General features: G+C 43.2%; 2 protein-coding genes across 2 annotated transcripts in view; both read left to right on the top strand.

The window, feature by feature from the left end:
* Positions 1 to 9126, top strand: part of CCBE1 (collagen and calcium binding EGF domains 1) — a 92557-nt gene extending 83431 nt beyond the window's left edge. Inside the window, exons 7-11 of the mRNA XM_062513491.1 lie at positions 4466 to 4586; positions 6525 to 6664; positions 6757 to 6792; positions 7339 to 7374; positions 8893 to 9126. Of these exons, the coding sequence (XP_062369475.1) occupies positions 4466 to 4586; positions 6525 to 6664; positions 6757 to 6792; positions 7339 to 7374; positions 8893 to 9126 (567 nt within the window). The remainder of the gene's footprint in view (positions 1 to 4465; positions 4587 to 6524; positions 6665 to 6756; positions 6793 to 7338; positions 7375 to 8892) is intronic.
* Positions 9127 to 14843: 5717 nt separating this feature from the next.
* On the top strand, positions 14844 to 15702 carry MRPL17 (mitochondrial ribosomal protein L17). Its single transcript, XM_062513618.1, has 3 exons — positions 14844 to 15017; positions 15164 to 15232; positions 15303 to 15702. Exons 1-3 carry the CDS (start codon positions 14844 to 14846, stop codon positions 15564 to 15566), a joined length of 507 nt encoding a protein of 168 aa, XP_062369602.1. The 3' UTR covers positions 15567 to 15702.
* The last annotated feature ends 655 nt before the right edge of the window (positions 15703 to 16357 follow it).

Raw genomic sequence — 16357 nt, forward strand, 5'->3', positions numbered from 1 at the left:
CTTGCCAAATAGGTGTGGGACTAAGCAAAAATATCACTAGCTTTAAATATTACTTTCTCCTTAAAAAAGAAAAACCCTCAGTCACAAACACTTTTTTTTTTGTTTTCCCCTGTTCCCTTGCAAATAGAGAATAATGCATTTAGAAACTTATCCTGGGCTTTAATTGCTCCCATGTGTAGCTTCCTTTTGCACTTTAGTGGGATTGAAATAATCCAAAGACCCAGCCTCAGGTTTGGAGAGACATATGCGGGGATGCAGGTGTAATGACTTTTCTGGTGACATCTCCGTTGATCACTGAGGTTCTCTCAAATTGAAGTTCTCTGTAGGAATATTCTCAGCAATTCATTCTGACAGGCTGTAATTATTTCACCCAGGGTGCTCAATTAATTTTTTTCTATTGTGTCAAAACACAATTTGGTGTATTCACTCATTGCATTTGATGTTACTGATTTAATATTAGGAAGAAAGAAGTTATCTTCATTAAAGTGAAATCCACTGAGGTTGGAGATACTCTTTATCTCCAAAATCTCAAAACATCATGCATTCCTTCTGAATCAGTATGAACACAAACATGGAAGTGACAGAATTTCATGTGTGATGGAAATTCTGATTTTCAAAGACATGGTAGCAGAGAGGTTAAAAAAGGATGTATGCTTTTAAGTGGCTGTTTCTCCAGCTGTTGTCCATGATGCTGAGCAGACTCACACTGACCTCCAGGGAAGGATCTGGGGTCACATTGCTGGCCACATTGTTTACTAGAGAATTGATTGATGGAATTAATGGAAGGGGATTTTTGTCTAACTTCTGCTGTTAGATGCTCATGTTCAAAACTCATTCCAGGAAAACTCAGACTATTGATACCTGTCATTGTGGGCATTTGTACAGTAGCTGTGGATAAATTAAGCAGCTCATTCTTGCTTCATAGCTAAGTCTCATACATAGTCCCTAACTAGATTTTTCCCCCAGTATCCCCCTAGAGAGACTTGAACAACTTGGCATCCTCAAAGGGAGCCCACTGGGCTGTGCTTCACACAGAAGGAGCTGAAACAGAAGGTTCCCAATACCCTAAGCAACTGTAGCCCCACAGAAAGGAGAATTTTTGTCTATGCTGAATGGAGACCTGGCCCCATGGTGCTTCTCTGCCCAGGGAGACATCAACCCTCATGTTTCACCAGCCACTCCCCATGGCCAAGCTCTCCTGGGGAGGATGTCTCTCAATAGCTGTGGTTAAAGCTGTTCTGTTTTGCATAGAAAAGTTCATTTCTGTCTGTCAGGGACATGGTTTATGAAATGAGTCTTCAGTCTTGTGGTTTAAGCTTTCAGATTTTATGAACTTTATTCAAAATTGTGGTTAGCAGAAAAGCTTGTTATCTCCAATGAAATGCACTGTCCTGATAGACTAGAGGTCTGCAGGCATCCTAGGTTGATCTAAGACCTTGATGAAAGGAGGAAGAGTGGAAAGCTGAAAAACAGGGGGAAAAGATACCCGGCATACTGACACACATGGAACAATTAAAAAAAGAAAAATGATTAGTAAGCTTGATCCTATTGCACAGATGTGTTTAAACATCTTAATTAGAAAGCCATGTTTCACATTGCTCCTGACAAGCACTGTCCAATTTTCTAAACCACAGACCTCCTAGAAACTATGCAAAACTCCAAATGCAGCATGCAATGCAGCACATTGAAGCCTTGTTTCTAGAACAGTCTTTCTTTAGAATTTACTCTTGCTAATATTTGCTTGCACATAGGGGAAAAAATGTTATTTTCCAAGGGCCATTAAGATTCAGAGCTGTAGATGGAGAAAGCCAAGGTTATCCCGGACTAGGATCCTGGTTCAGCTAAAAGGTGAAAAAGAAATTAGGCCAGTGAGTATAGCCAATAGCTAAGAGGATGTGAGTCAACAACATAAACACATGGTTTGGCCCAGTGCACGTAACAACCATTTTCTGGCCAGAAGATATCAAACATTAGTGAGCTAGACCAGAGCCTGGGTATTTTGGCACTCCTAGTGTGTACTTCAAGTCTAGCTGAGTCAGTGGGGAAGCATGCACAGATACTTTCACAGCAGCTATGTGATTTCTTTTGTAACTTGCTCAGTTGTTATAACAGCCTGGCTGGCAGGAACAAGTAAATTTTTAAGCATCAGAAGAGAATACACTTCCAAATTGACTTCATGATAAGTCTTTGTCACTTAATGCACCTTTTTACTCCAGTCTGACCATTTGCAGTGTAACCTGAAGAGTATTCATGGCTGGGTCTATGTACCAAGTGGCATCTATTTATCAACTGATATAGCTATAGATGCCCAGAATGAGATATTTTGAAAAATTTACACCCAAGCTAAAAAGAGGACTTTAATTAATCTGACATTCAATTGTGGCCACCCCTAAGGAGAGGCACTCACTGATGACACTGAAAAAATTCTCACAAAAACTACTTTAAAAATATAATATACTCTCAGATAGCCACGGGATTTGATTTTCTGTCTCTGTTTTAGCATGGCAGCATTGGCACTTCAGAGTCCTTAGTTGATTTCTGTCATGCAGTGGAAGTTTTGAACCATGGTCCTTTCAAGCTTTTCCTTTGTATCGAACCTGCTCTGGACAGGACACACCTCTAGGAAAACAAACTTTGCTGACCAGAGCCAGCCAGTAGACCTTTCCATGCTGGTACCCAGATAGTGAGGTTGTGAGAGCCCCCAGCCACTGAATTTTTCTCTTCAGCCCCAGGGGTAGGGTTTTGTGTCCCACAGAGGAGCCCTCCAACTTTGGAGCTCCGCAGCTTTGTCTGTGCTGCATTGGCTGGGAAGTTAGATGGGAAAACTGTGAGGTCACGGGCACACAAAGCACAGGTTTTCCATTGAAAAAGCAGAGATGACAGCTCACCCCAGTACTATAGGTGTGCTGAATCCCAATTTTCTGTGTGAAAAGCAAATTCATAGGAGTAAGGATATAAGAAACACCCTGTGGGACTTCTGTGAAAATATTACCTCATCCAGCCACTGATTTCTGCAGGGGTGGAGTTAAACTATCAAATTCTTGTTAGACTTACTTCATGATTCTTAATTTGCCTATAGAGCAGACATCTGATCTTTGGAACTACAATCCTCTCCAAAACCTAACTCACAAATGTCTGTTAAATCCTTGTTTTCCTGTTACCACATTTTGAGTTCCAGTCTCAAAATCAAACAGGTACTTTGGAAATGCTGCCGGGGAACTATCTCAGCATTTCTAACTTTTTTTTCCAATTTTTTTTCTTCATAACGGTTCTGTGCATTCAACCCCAAACTACAAGCAGCACTGGTTGCCTTTATACTGTAATCCTTAAGCAATACTTGTTTGCCAAAGGTAATTTTCCCAGTTCAAGTTGGTACTGCAAGTGAATAACACTGTGTTTTTTCCCTGTGCTTTACAAACATTAGGTTAGCAGTAATTGCAGAAGAATATATGTGAAATAATTACAGAAACAGGTAGGAGTCTTGAGAACAGCCCAGGTCAGAGAATTACAGATATCTGATGAAAAGCTTTGTCAGATAGCAGGAGTCATCATCTATTTTATTCAATGCAGCTCTCACAGGCAAATGTTGCTGAATTCAGCATCAGATTATCCAGTGAGCCAAATTCATTCAAGAAACAACAAAACTCACCCAGGGGTAGGTCTGCACAGCTATTTCTGAAATAGTTTTCTTGTTCAGTTTGGCAGAGCAAAATCCCAAAATCTACATGCAGCGACTCACTACTAATAAACTTCTTTCCTCACTGCAGGCCAGCCTCCTGGCTTGTCATCTCCCTTCAGCTGCCTCTCAAGAAACTAAACATTTGCAGAATATTTCTAAATATGTTTAATTATTAAATATATTCAACTGGATAGATGAATGTTTTATGGATAATTAAACAGATAATGGATAATGACATTTTATACTATAGTGTGCAATACTCCTACATTCTCACTTACTTTATCTTAGTGTCTCTGTGCAGAGCAGATCCAGATATCTGATGGGTTAAAGTGTGGTTACTTTCCAGGGCCAGATTCACAAAGGAATTAGGGTTCCCATTAAACGATGGAAAGTGAGTAGTTTGTAAAGCAACTTAATATCTGAGCAAATGTTGCCCTGAGAAAGGCGGTAAATGAAGAGAGGAAACTTCAAATAAGCAAAAATAAGTTTCCTGAGAAGCAATAATGAAGTTTTTCTAAAGTTTTTCAGAGTTTGTTGCTGCATCTCTCCTGAATTTCCTCTGTCCTCTCTTGGATTGGCTTGTAGTATTTCCACAGTGACTTGAAAAGTGAACAGACCCACAGAATAAGAACATTTTTCTGATAGTATCAAAAAAGGATATGAATAAGCACTTTATATTTTCCTGAAATATTTAAATAGCTGCTTTTACACATGAAAGCTTAAATAAGAATGTGTTTTACCTGGCTCAGCAATGAAGGTCTTACATAGATTTTCTTTTCTTGGCAGGTTGCTTTGCTGCCAAATAATGCTGCTGATCTTAGCAAGCAAATCACTGGTGAAAAAGTGCTTGCCTCTAATGCATATATCCCTGGCCCTCCAGGCCAGCCTGGTCAACCAGGCCCTCCAGGTAATACTACAGAGGTTGAAATGTGTAAAAGTGCTAGGACTAAAAAAAGTAAACTTCAGTCTTCCAGTGTGATACAATTTCATACATTTAATGTATTTCATACTCTGATTGATAAATTATGTTTACATTTGTGATAAATTGAAAAAAATAGAAGCTTTATGGGTGTCATGGTCAGTCTCTGCCAACTGTCTGACATCATCCATTGTGACTCCATGTGTTTCTTGGCATGCAAGCTGTGTTTGTCCTGTATGTGTTAAATTTCTCCGTCTCCCTGGGATATCTCACCTGCTTCAGTTGTCATTTCCTGTACTTTAACCCTGTCTTAAAACACTCTCCATTTCATTTCTGGAATATCTATTGCTTTAGCTCACTGTCAGAGGAAAAAATGTGCTTTCAGTTTGTAGGAGTTTGTGCCAGCTCTTTTATTTTTCCTTGTCTGATTTGCAAGGATTCATCTGTTGGTTTTATGTTGTATTCCAGACTGAAAGGAATCTGAAAAGAAAAGTATAACTCCACTCACACCTTCTTTGCTAAGTTATAGCTTGAAACAATGCACAAAACAAAGAGATCCTAAAGCTCAAACTTAATCCAGACACCTTGCACATGGTGGCCAGCAATAATTAAAATTTTGCAAATTCTGTTGAATGCAGATCTAATTTTGGGTCAGCAATAAATCCAAGCATTGTGGTGGATTTCAGAAGGATTCTTGCAGAGTAATGGCAAATGTTCCTTATGATGATTGATTTACTCCCTCCTGAACTGCACCCCACCTTCCTGTTTATACTCCCTTTTGCAGTCTTTTTTTTCTGAGTCTTTACCTCGTTTTCCTGGAGGATGAGTATTTTCAGTCTTCAATTCACCTTACATGCAAGGAAAGTAGGTTTAGAAGCTTTGCAACAGACTCTGAAGGGTAGAATGGGTTGCTTTGCAATCTCTCCAAGGTAGGTCTGACCCTGCAGGTCTCCCTCCCACTGGGTTTCCCCTTGACTCGGAGCTGTCCGAGGTGCTGTAGAAATCTGCTCCCCCCCCTAAAACCACCCCTGCTCACTCTCCTCTGCTGGGTGCTAAAACCACCTCCCCAGGAGGAGTCCCAGGGAGTCATCACTGAACCTGAGTTGGCTCCTTTTGAAAATCCTAACTGTACATATTCAATCCTGCTGAATGCTTTTTACTCTCTGCATTTTATTCTCTACACCTTTCATGAGCCCTAAGTATGAAGAGAAGTGTTTCCCCCTCTAATAATGAAGCATTTCAGCAAGAGACATTTTAATGATCTTTATTGTCTGCAAAAGTTGTTTCAGCTGTCTGATTTTCTGGTTTATGTTTCCTACTGTTTCTCTTGAGTTAAACATATGTTTTGTTGCCTGAATGCACCCTAAAAAGTAACATGCTCTGCTGAACCAGCAGAAGCTGAAAATTATATAAAGCAAAATGGAAGAACAGAGCCTCTTTTGCCCCTAGCACATTGCTATTGCACTGAGTAAAAGAGAGGTGCAGCTTCCCACTGGAAAGAGCCTGCTTGTGTCAGTCATGTAGATGTCCATGACCCAAAATTCCCATGAGTTTTTGGAGGCTTTCTTTTTATGAGATGTTCCTCAAATGTGATTTGCTCTTCTTTGTCTGAAAATGAGGCATTTGTGCTTTTCTTTTAATTCCCAGTCTGTATTCCTAAGCACCTGGCAGACTCCAATTCTTGTTATACACAAGATTTAATTGTTTGGTGGTCATCACTTGTAGCTACTGTGACAAGGGTTAATGTTGTCTCAGATGGCTGCTGATGTGCAGATGCAAATAAATTGGTTGTGTTCTTATGGATATGGGTGTGTTAAAGTAACCAGCCCATTGTGTCTTTGAAAAAAGTGGTGGTTCCCCACTTCTTGCACTGATGAACTGTTCTGAAGGCTTTCCCTGGTAGGTAACTTTTGCTTTTGATTTCAGGGGCTCCAGGACCTAAAGGGAGTCAAGGAACTCCTGGATTACCTGGACCTCCTGGACAGCCAGGCCCTCGTGGATCAATGGGACCTATGGGCCCATCTCCAGATATATCACACATTAAGCAGGGCAGACGGGGCCCTGTGGTCAGTATTCTTGTCTCTTGCCATGCACTGCACAATTGCCCTTAGCTCCACAACTTCTCACACCCTTGTGAATATTTTCTCTTCTCTTGCAGGGCCCACCTGGAGCCCCAGGGAGAGACGGTAGCAAGGTGAGGAGAGGTACTAATTTCCATAAGCTGGGCATATGCACATGTGAAGTGTAGGGCTGCTGGAGAAACTGTACACACTTGCAGTTACTCCCTCTTACCACCTCATTTCCTTTGCTAAGATGAAAGCATCCTGTTGTCACACTCCATGTCATCCTTCTGCTATTTTGTGTTTGCCATTCCTAAAGTCTTGCAAATTATCCTGCCAGGCTATATGTCACACAGCATTCTTCTCTTTCTCTGCAACTCTTTTGGCTTTTCCATGCAGAAATGTTGATGCTTTAGCCCTTTTCATTCATTGTGAATTCTTTCTGTTCATTGATTTGCTTGTTACTGTCCAGGAGAAATATCAGAAATGCCCCACTCTGCTCCCATTAGAATCAGCAGCGACTTCCTTTCATTACTACTTCACTTCCTTCTTTTTTTCCAAACAAGCATTAATTGATGATTCTTGATCTAGGGATAGTTAAGTGAGGCTGCAGAAGCAAATTGTGATTTTTAAAATGTCCTTTAGTCACAGCAAACTAACTGAGGTGGTATTGATTACAGGGAGAGCGAGGAGCACCAGGACCAAAGGGGATACCTGTAAGTATTCCACACAGGAGGAATTTCCACAACAGAGTGATGTTGACTACTAACAACAGGTCAGCCAGAAGTTAAAGAAAAAAAAAAAACTCCTGTGCCAAGAAAATGTTGTTGGAAACAAATTAATTGCATGTTTTCATTCAAATGTTTTTGCCTACAAACCTCTTACTTTCCTGGGTGTGCAACTGAAGGCAGTAGGTGCACCTCTGTCTTACAGTGGTGCTGAGACATCCTTAGAAGGCAGAATCATGCAGGGAGCTACTTAGTACAGTTCAACCTCTGCTCCCAATGGGAAATTCATCCCTGGAACCTTTTAAAACCCTGCCCCTCATCTCTCTCAGATTTGGGAAACTATAGGTTTTGAGTTCAGAAGAAGGAATGAGTACTGACAATCTGTTTTCAGATGAACTCGTTTAAAAAAATTCTGGGAGCCCCAGCACAGGAAGGACATGGACCTGTTGGAGCAAGTCCAGAGGAGGCCACCAAGTTGATTAGAGGGCTGGATCACCTCTCCTATGAGGAAAGGCTGAGAGAGTTGGGATTTTTAAGTCTGGAAAAGAGAAGGCTTAAGGGCGTCCTAATTATGGCTTTTCAGTACCTGAAGGGAATCCACAAGGAAGATGGAGAGGGACCCTTCACAAGGACATGTAGTGATAGGACAAAGGAATGGTTTCAAACTGAAAGAAGGCTGGTTTAAATTAGATATTAGATATTTATTAGGATATTCTTTACTGGGAGGGTGGTAAGACACTGGCACAAGTTGCCAAGAGAAGCTGTGGATGCCCGATCCCTGCAAGTGCTTAAGCCAAGCAGGATGGGGCACTGAGCAACCTGGTCTAATGGAAAGTGTCCCTGCCTATGGCAGAAGTGCTGGGACTACATGGTCTTTATGGTCCCTTCCAACCCAAACCACTCTGTGATTCTATTAATATACTTAAGGCATTTTCTCATTGGTGGAGTTTATTTTTAAGAGTGTGCCCAGCAGGGTGTGCTCAGTATTAAATAGTTTATTTTACTGTGTGAAGTCAGCTAAAAAGAAATAATGATTTTCTAAAGCCATGTATCTCTGCATTGTAATTAACAATATATTTAGTAAGTGATGGACAGCAGTGAGGTTACCATATTGAAAAGACACTTGACAAATAATAGCAACCTGAAAAGAATTTGTTGATTAATCATTCTAAGAATGTAATTTATGTCAGTTTAATAACCAAGAAGACAAGAAATCAAGATTAATCTCCTCTATTCCCTTGAGGACTCAAGATATTCTTAGGAAGCAAAGAAATGGTCAAGTGACAAAAGGGCTGAGCATCTTGTAAATGTATGCTCTGCAAAAACATTTGATTCTCTTGAAAATTGTTTCCTGATCAAAGCTGGTTAAAAAAATGGACCATTAGCTTTTGGCAACTGATAAAAATCAGAATTTCACTGAACAACCCCTGTAGGAGTAATTCTATTGGCCAGTTTGAAAACTGTGAGAGCAAGCTGGATTGCTATTAATGGCAGTTATTAATGCAGGGCCCACCGGGTTCATTTGATTTCCTATTGCTGATGATGGCAGACATCAGAAACGACATCGCTGAGCTGCAAGAGAGAGTGTTTGGACACAGGACTCATTCATCAACAGAAGAGTTTCCATTACCTCAGGAATTCACAAACTATCACGACACAGTAGATTTTGGATCCGGAGAAGACTACAAACCACGAGCAACATCCAGAAATGCCAGAATACAGAAGGCAGACCATCCTTAGCTATTCCTACTGAAAAATAAAGCCTCTTTAGGATTCTTCAATATAAAAAAATGCACTGACAATGTAATATATATATACGTATATGTATATGTGTATGTGTATATGTATATGTATATGTATATGTATATGTATATGTATATGTATATGTATATGTATATGTATATTTTCCCATTTTTCTTTCTGCTTTTCCTGAACCATGCTGCCTGTACTGTAGCTTTCCTGGTTCATGGTAGCCTCCTTGCAAAAATTCCGTAATGCCAAGCCTGCACTCTGCATTGTACCTAGACTATAAAAAAACCTTCTTAGCATATAATATGATTAAGCCATGCTCTAGCTAAAGCACAGATCACAGCATTCCATCTGCCCACTTTGCATTCTATGTCCAAATGACCCAGTACATAAATTTTGCCAGGGAGAGAGGGTTAGCTGAACATCATCCCTGGATGATGTTGATAATGAATACCTTGGTCCACAGTTACTTTACTAATGCAAATAAATTGTACCACTGAACTTAATTCTCCAGCTACTGTCCCCAGCCTTAGGAGAGTGTGAGAAGTGGATCCCTGTCTCACAGCAGAGGCCATTTATGAGACATGTCCTCTATTATGCCTCATCAAGGCAGAAAAAGGCCAAAAAAAAGAAAAAGTACATTGAAGGGTTAAACAAGGGTGCTGCTACTTGATCGGGAAATTATTTGCCTTTGTGTTGCTAGAGTATTGTTCAGAGATAATCAAAAGATGTGTGTGTCCTAAATCACTTTAGGACACACACAAACACTACTTTTACTTTACCATTGTCCCACTGCTTAATGTGAAGGCCAGTTTGCTTTCTCAACAGATACATGTTGGACACATTACACAATGATAGGCAAGATAAAGGGGATGCTTAAAGCAGGAAACCAAATCAAAAGTGAATCAAGCAGGCTTATTGGCAAGAAAAAAATATACCCCAGCCTTGCAGAAAGAGTCAGGTTCTGACCTCCTGCAGGTGTGTATCTTCCTTGGTGAAATTCTGAAGTCTGAGTAAAATCAAGTCCAGAGAGAGGCTTCATGTTTGCAAAGAGCTTCCACCTGTTTTGTTCCTCTGCTGCATGAGACCAACCTTAATGGCTTTCACCAAACTGGAACACAGAGTGGCAGCAGGTTTGGCTGGGTGTATGAGAATTGTGAGTAGGTGCAGGAGTGCACATGACAAAACATTTCAACTGGTACGAGGATGGCTAAGGTGAGGTACTGCACATGGGATCCTATACTTGTGAATGGGGATAAAAGGGAGTGCCCTTTATTTACACTGGAAAATTGGATGCACAAGTTACACCATACCTCATGGATGATGTACATTGCCATTTCTTTTGGATTACCACAGCTGCTGAGGACTTTGCCAGGCTTAGAATATAAAGGAGCATATTAAGCACAAAATTTCAATGTTGTGTCTGTGTAGTTGCTACTTCTACAGTATGTTTGGTGTTCAGTAGTGTCCATGTCACAAATGCAAAGAAAATGTTGTTACTTTGCCATGTTTTTCAGGGCTTGCATGTTCCAGTAGAATAAATACAGGTAAAATATAAGAAGGGCCTTTTCAGGTAATAGGTAAAGGTTTGGATTCCCTTCCATATTTTCTGGGCCAAAAGATAGTTGGTGTAATCCAGACATCATCAGTACAGGTCATGCTGCATAAACAGCTGGCTGTCTAGACTTTTCCATAACTTCTGTGTATTGTCTTAAGAGGATGTGTTCATTCCTGTGGCCATTTCCCAATGTCTCACTGCTACTAAGCCACAAGCCAGGGCATTAGCTTTTAAGAACATGAGTGTTCTGTATTTCTTTTCATGTTATATCTGTATCAGTATTTACAAAGCAATGCCTAAGTTGTGGGGATAGCTGAAAATACTTATAGCAATCTAACCCTGTGGTCCTTGGGCTTCTCTTCTGTCTGGGAGGAGCTCTGCCAGCAGCTGCAGATCCAAGTAATCTTCTAAATCACATAATAAGAGAGACCTGAGGAAGGTACCTGTGTCCAAAAGAGGGATGGTCTTATATGCAGCAGGCTGGAAAAAAAACCTCAAAGGTAACATGAACTGAGGTATTTGTGTCTTATTTTCTTAACTTCAAGCAGGCAACTGAGTATAAATTACATCATTTATGAATATGCAATTTTAGTTAAATTTGTTAAATGTCAAATGTTGTATTTTTAAATCTAGCAAATTATAGAATATTTGCATATGCTTACCACTGCACCCTGCTGGATCAGACTGGTTCCCACTAGAGAATTAGTAGCTGCAGGTTTTTGACCATCAGATGCTGAATGATCCAACTTATGTTAGATGAGTCACTTCCTACACATAAATTAATTCTCTTGCCTGCTGCCCACAAGGTGATGTATTTTAAAAAAGGCACTTACTTTATTTCTAAGTTCTCCTTTTCCAACTAAAGGCACATACCAAATGAGAAGTTCCCACAGTCTGACCATCAAATTCAGGGAGAGGTGACAACTGCCCTGCTGTATGAAAAAGTGGCCAGGGAAGAGCTATTCTGAGATTGGACCAAAAAAGCAGATAAAATACATATTTCACTGTAAGTACAGCAAGTTTTCCTGCAGATGTATAAATATAAACATAGCACATGTTTACATGCCTTTCTGAATGGAAACCTCAATGACTTTCCTTTCTGGAGCTGGCATCATTGGATTTCACAGTACTTTAAAAGAAAGATGACAGAATGTGTTCCTTGGGTTTGCTCTTGTCCTTGCCCTCAAAACTGAGCCACAGCAGCAAGGAGGGAACACTATGGCAAAGACCACCCGACATGACATAGGAATTCCTGCAGCAGGGAGAGTCCCTCTGAGCACAGCTGGCTGGGAAGGGTCAGCCTTTGATCTGCATCCAGCTGAGATCTTTGTCTGGAACTTTCTCATTTCTGATTACCTGTATGATAACTCATAAAACATTGTATCAGCAACATTTCATTCAAATTTTGGGATAAACACGTAAGGACATAGAAAAGAGTAATTTTCTTCAGTGTACCCAATGTTTCATAAAGCCAGAGTAGAGGAATTATTTCCAATCTTAAGTTTTGTTAGTGGTAGCCAGAGAAGTCATTACCTTGCAAATTATTTATTACTCAGTGGCTCCAAAAATAACAGACTCTCCCAAGAATGCAAAACAAGAAAGTAGAAACTTCTGCACTCATGGCTAGTCTCATTACCAGGCTCATGCACATGACAACTTTGTTTCATATAAATGGTATGTATAATTTTATTAGAAAGAAATATTATTTTGATGTTAAGACACCAAATTATAAGCAGAAGGATAATAAAGAAGTTGTTATTTTATAAATATTAGAAATATATTTAATGGGAACATTTGCAAGAGTGTGTAGTGATGAGAAAATTCTAATTGTTAATGGGTTTAACAAAATCACAAATAATGAAAAATGTTTTCTTTCAACACTCTGCCAAATACATAAAGGTTTAGTCTTTCTTGCAAAGCTGTAGTTCTGACACAGAAGAATTCCTGTATAGGCTGGCTAAATTAGGAAAATGAGAGGAAAATTGATTGTAAATGAAATTATGGTAATGCCTATTAGCATCACAGCTTGCATAGACTTCCCCCTGGAAGTATTTCAGAGTTAATGTACCAAGTCCCAGAGCAGCAACAAAAGGTGGGGTGGGGTCCAATTCTCTGTTAATTTCACATTTTTAAAAATCTGTATGTTTGTTCCTTCTACACATTCCAAAAACTATACTGTTCACTTTATTTATATATGAAATACTAAAATGTGTATAAGATGACTGTGATTTTATGATGTATTCATAATAACAAAGATATTTTTTCTTACTCTGTTGGTAGCTGTTTTTTTGTTACACATTGTCCTTTCTCTGCCACACAGTGGTGTTGCCTGGAAGAAACAGATGGCAGGAAATCTCCTTAGGCTGCCTTCTAGCATTTTTCTTGGAGCTGAACAGCACTGTAATAATTCTTTGACTCTGAGGCATGAGCTCCTGCAAGCTAAGGTGGGTTTCTCTCTTTGTGAGAATAAAGCACACAGCCACCTTTGCTCTGCGGGTGGATGGTTGCTCCTGTACCACATCAGGGCTACATGAAGCTGAATCCAGCAGCCCCACCCCATGCTGTCGGCTGTGCACATCTTCTGCACAGCTCAGGGATGGGATACGGGGGCCCAGAGCTCTCTGGAATCCCACCACCAGTAATGGGGGAAAGGGGGAATAACACATAGGCTCCATCAGGCCTTGCCTGCTTCTCGCATGCATCCGGTCGAGCCCCTCCCTTCAGCTCCAGGAACATCCTGCAGGCTGTGTCCGACAGCTGAGGGTCAGCAAGGAGCCCATCTTGCTCCTTCCTTCCTGCAGAGCCCACGGTGCCTGCCCAAATTGGCTGTCATGTCTGGCAGGATCCTACTCCACCACCAGGATCCAGGATCCCCGATATGCTGATAAATGTGTAAACAAAGTAAAATGGAAAGTGTAAGTGTATATAAATCATAGTGAAACATTGGGGGGGGGGGGGGGGGGGGAGGGAGGGGAAGCAAAAAAAGAAAAAGTTGGAATAGTCGTAATAACAACTGCCTTCGGTTTTAGAAAGTAGATAGTAGAAACAAAATGTTAAAGGCAAAAATCTATGGTTTGCAGACCTAGGAATGAAAAGGTAGACAGAAGAGCTCTTGGTCGTACTGGGGATCCCGTGATTGTATGAGGATAACAGAACAGAACTCATGTTCTTGACACGTCCATGTGAGGAATCCATGGAAGGCAGAATCTCAGTTACTTGATGTGTGCATTTGGGGAAAGCCAGATGGTAGTTGTATGACATGATGCAGTCCTTTTACTCGTAACCAGTTACACGGAGGTGTATTAAAGACAGACATTTTAAAATCTGCCTGTTTAATTAACTTACATCCGAGAGTTTTAAAAAGAACTAACATAGGGCCGCCGGGACACTGGATCGCGGAGGCGCGGCTCCTTCGCTCCCGCTTGCCATCTCTCCGCTCCGGCGGGTCTGTGCCGGCTCCCCGTCCCGGTCAGACGTCCCGGTACGCGGCTGCGGGCTGAACGCCGTGAGGAAGAGCAGTGACAGCAGGGCGATGTGATCCCGTCCCTCTATTCAGCATGGAGCGCTCTGGGCTCCTGAGCGCAAGAGAGACGTGCAGAGAGAGACCCTAGAGCGGCTCCAGCTGAGGGTGACAAAATTAAAAGGCTGGAGTATCTCTTATGAGAAAAGACTGCGCGAGCTGGGTTTGCTCAGCCTCCAGAGGAGATGACTGCGAGGGGACCTCATCGATGTCCCTCAGTGTCTCCAGGGAGGGGTCAGACGATGGACCAGGCTCTGCTCGGCGGTGCCGAGCAGCAGAACACAAGGGCAGAAACTGGTGCGCAGGAAGTTCCTCTTGAACAAGAGGAAGAACTTCTCTACTGCTCGGGTGACCGAGCACTGAAACAGATTTCCCGGAGAGGCTGCGGAGTCTGCCTTATCCGCGATACTCAAGAACTGCACGGACGCATTCCAGTGCGGTGTGCTCCAGGACGACCCTGTTGGAGCAGGGAGGTTGAACCAGATGTCCTGCCGTGGTGCCTTTCCAACCTGACCCGTTCCGGGATTCTGTGGCTGTGACTACATTTCCCGACGCGCAGCTCGGCGCCCGGGCGCTGCCGGGAGGCGGTGGCGGCAGCCGGGGCGGTCTGTCGGTCTGTCGGTCGGCGGGATGCGGCTGTCGGTGGCGGCCGCCATCTCTCATGGCCGCGTGTACCGGCGGTTCGGGCTCAGCCCGCGGTCGCGCCTGGACCTGCTGCGGAACCTGGTGACAGCGCTGGTGCGGCATGAGCGCATCGAGACGCCCTGGGCGCGGGCCGACGAGATGCGCGGCTACGCCGAGCGGGTGAGCGGCAGCACCGGGTCGGGTCGGGCCGGGCCGGGCCTGGCCGGGCCGGGGGGCGGCGGGCAGCCGAAGCACCCTGACCCGCCGATCTCCTTCCTGACCCGCCGCTCTCCTTCCTGACCCGCCGCTCTCCTTCCTCCCCGCAGCTCATCGACTACGCCAAGCGGGGGGACGAGGACGAGCGCGCCATGCGCATGGCGGATTTCTGGCTGACCGTAAGTACCCCCCAGCCCCGCATCCGTCCCGGCCCGCCGCGGAGCCGGGGCTGAGCGTGCCGCCCCGCAGGAGAAGGATCTCATCCACAAGCTGTTCAAAGTGCTGGCGCCCCGCTTCCAGCCGCACCCCGGCAGCTACACGCGGCTGCTGCAGATCCCCAGCCGGGACGGGCTGGACCGCGCTAAGATGGCGGTGATCGAGCTGAAGGGGAACCCGCTCCCGCCGCTCGTCCGCCCGCGCCGCGGCTCCGACAAGACGCTGCTGAACCAGCTGCTCAAGGGATACCGGCAGGACGCGCAGAGGGCGGCCGCCGCCCGCGGCACTCCCGTCTAGGGTTCCCCCCGTGCCCTGAGCAAGGTCCGGGGGAGCTGCCCACGCACCAGCCCCGGGTGCTGTCCTGAGGCACGGGGAGGGAAAGGTGTGGTAAGAGAGCCGGGAGGGTGATGGAAGTTGCCGTGGCAAGGGTTGAATTTACTGGCTGCTTCGAGTGGTTTGAGTAGAGACTCAGCAGGAGAAGGAAATCAAGCTAGGAGCCCTGATGATTGATATTTTCTGTGTAAATAAACTTTGTTCAGAAAGTCTGTTTGTTTTGTATTTGAGTTGTATTTGGAGAATTATTTAGGTCAGACAAGACCTTTGATGTTATAAAATCCAACCTATGACCAAACACCACCTTGTCAGCCAGACCATGATGGCACTTAGTGCCACATCCAGTCTTTATTTTTGCACTTCCAGAGACCATGACTCCACCACCTCCTGAGCAGTTCTATTCACCCTTTCTGTGAAGAAATTCTTCCTAATGTATTACATAAGCATCCCCTGACTCATACCTTATTCCAGAAAAATGGGTTTGCTCACAGTGTGTTCTGGGAGCCAGTGTTCAGCATTTCAGGACAGGAAAATAGTTCTGCTGTTTAAAAAGTGCTGAATGCAAATAGGATTGTAACACTGAGCTAAGTCCTATAAAGAGACAACCAAAGCAACTTATTATGGGGGTGGTAACATAGGCATGAATCATAGTAACATTAGAAGAGCTTGAGAGGCAGGATTGCAAGGTATCTCTGTATAAATCTGTTAGAGCGAAAAGGGGGAGTAGCCGAGCTTTCTCAAAGAGATACAACCAC

Source organism: Cinclus cinclus, chromosome Z (genome assembly GCF_963662255.1).
Source record: "Cinclus cinclus chromosome Z, bCinCin1.1, whole genome shotgun sequence".
Taxonomy (NCBI): domain Eukaryota; kingdom Metazoa; phylum Chordata; class Aves; order Passeriformes; family Cinclidae; genus Cinclus; species Cinclus cinclus.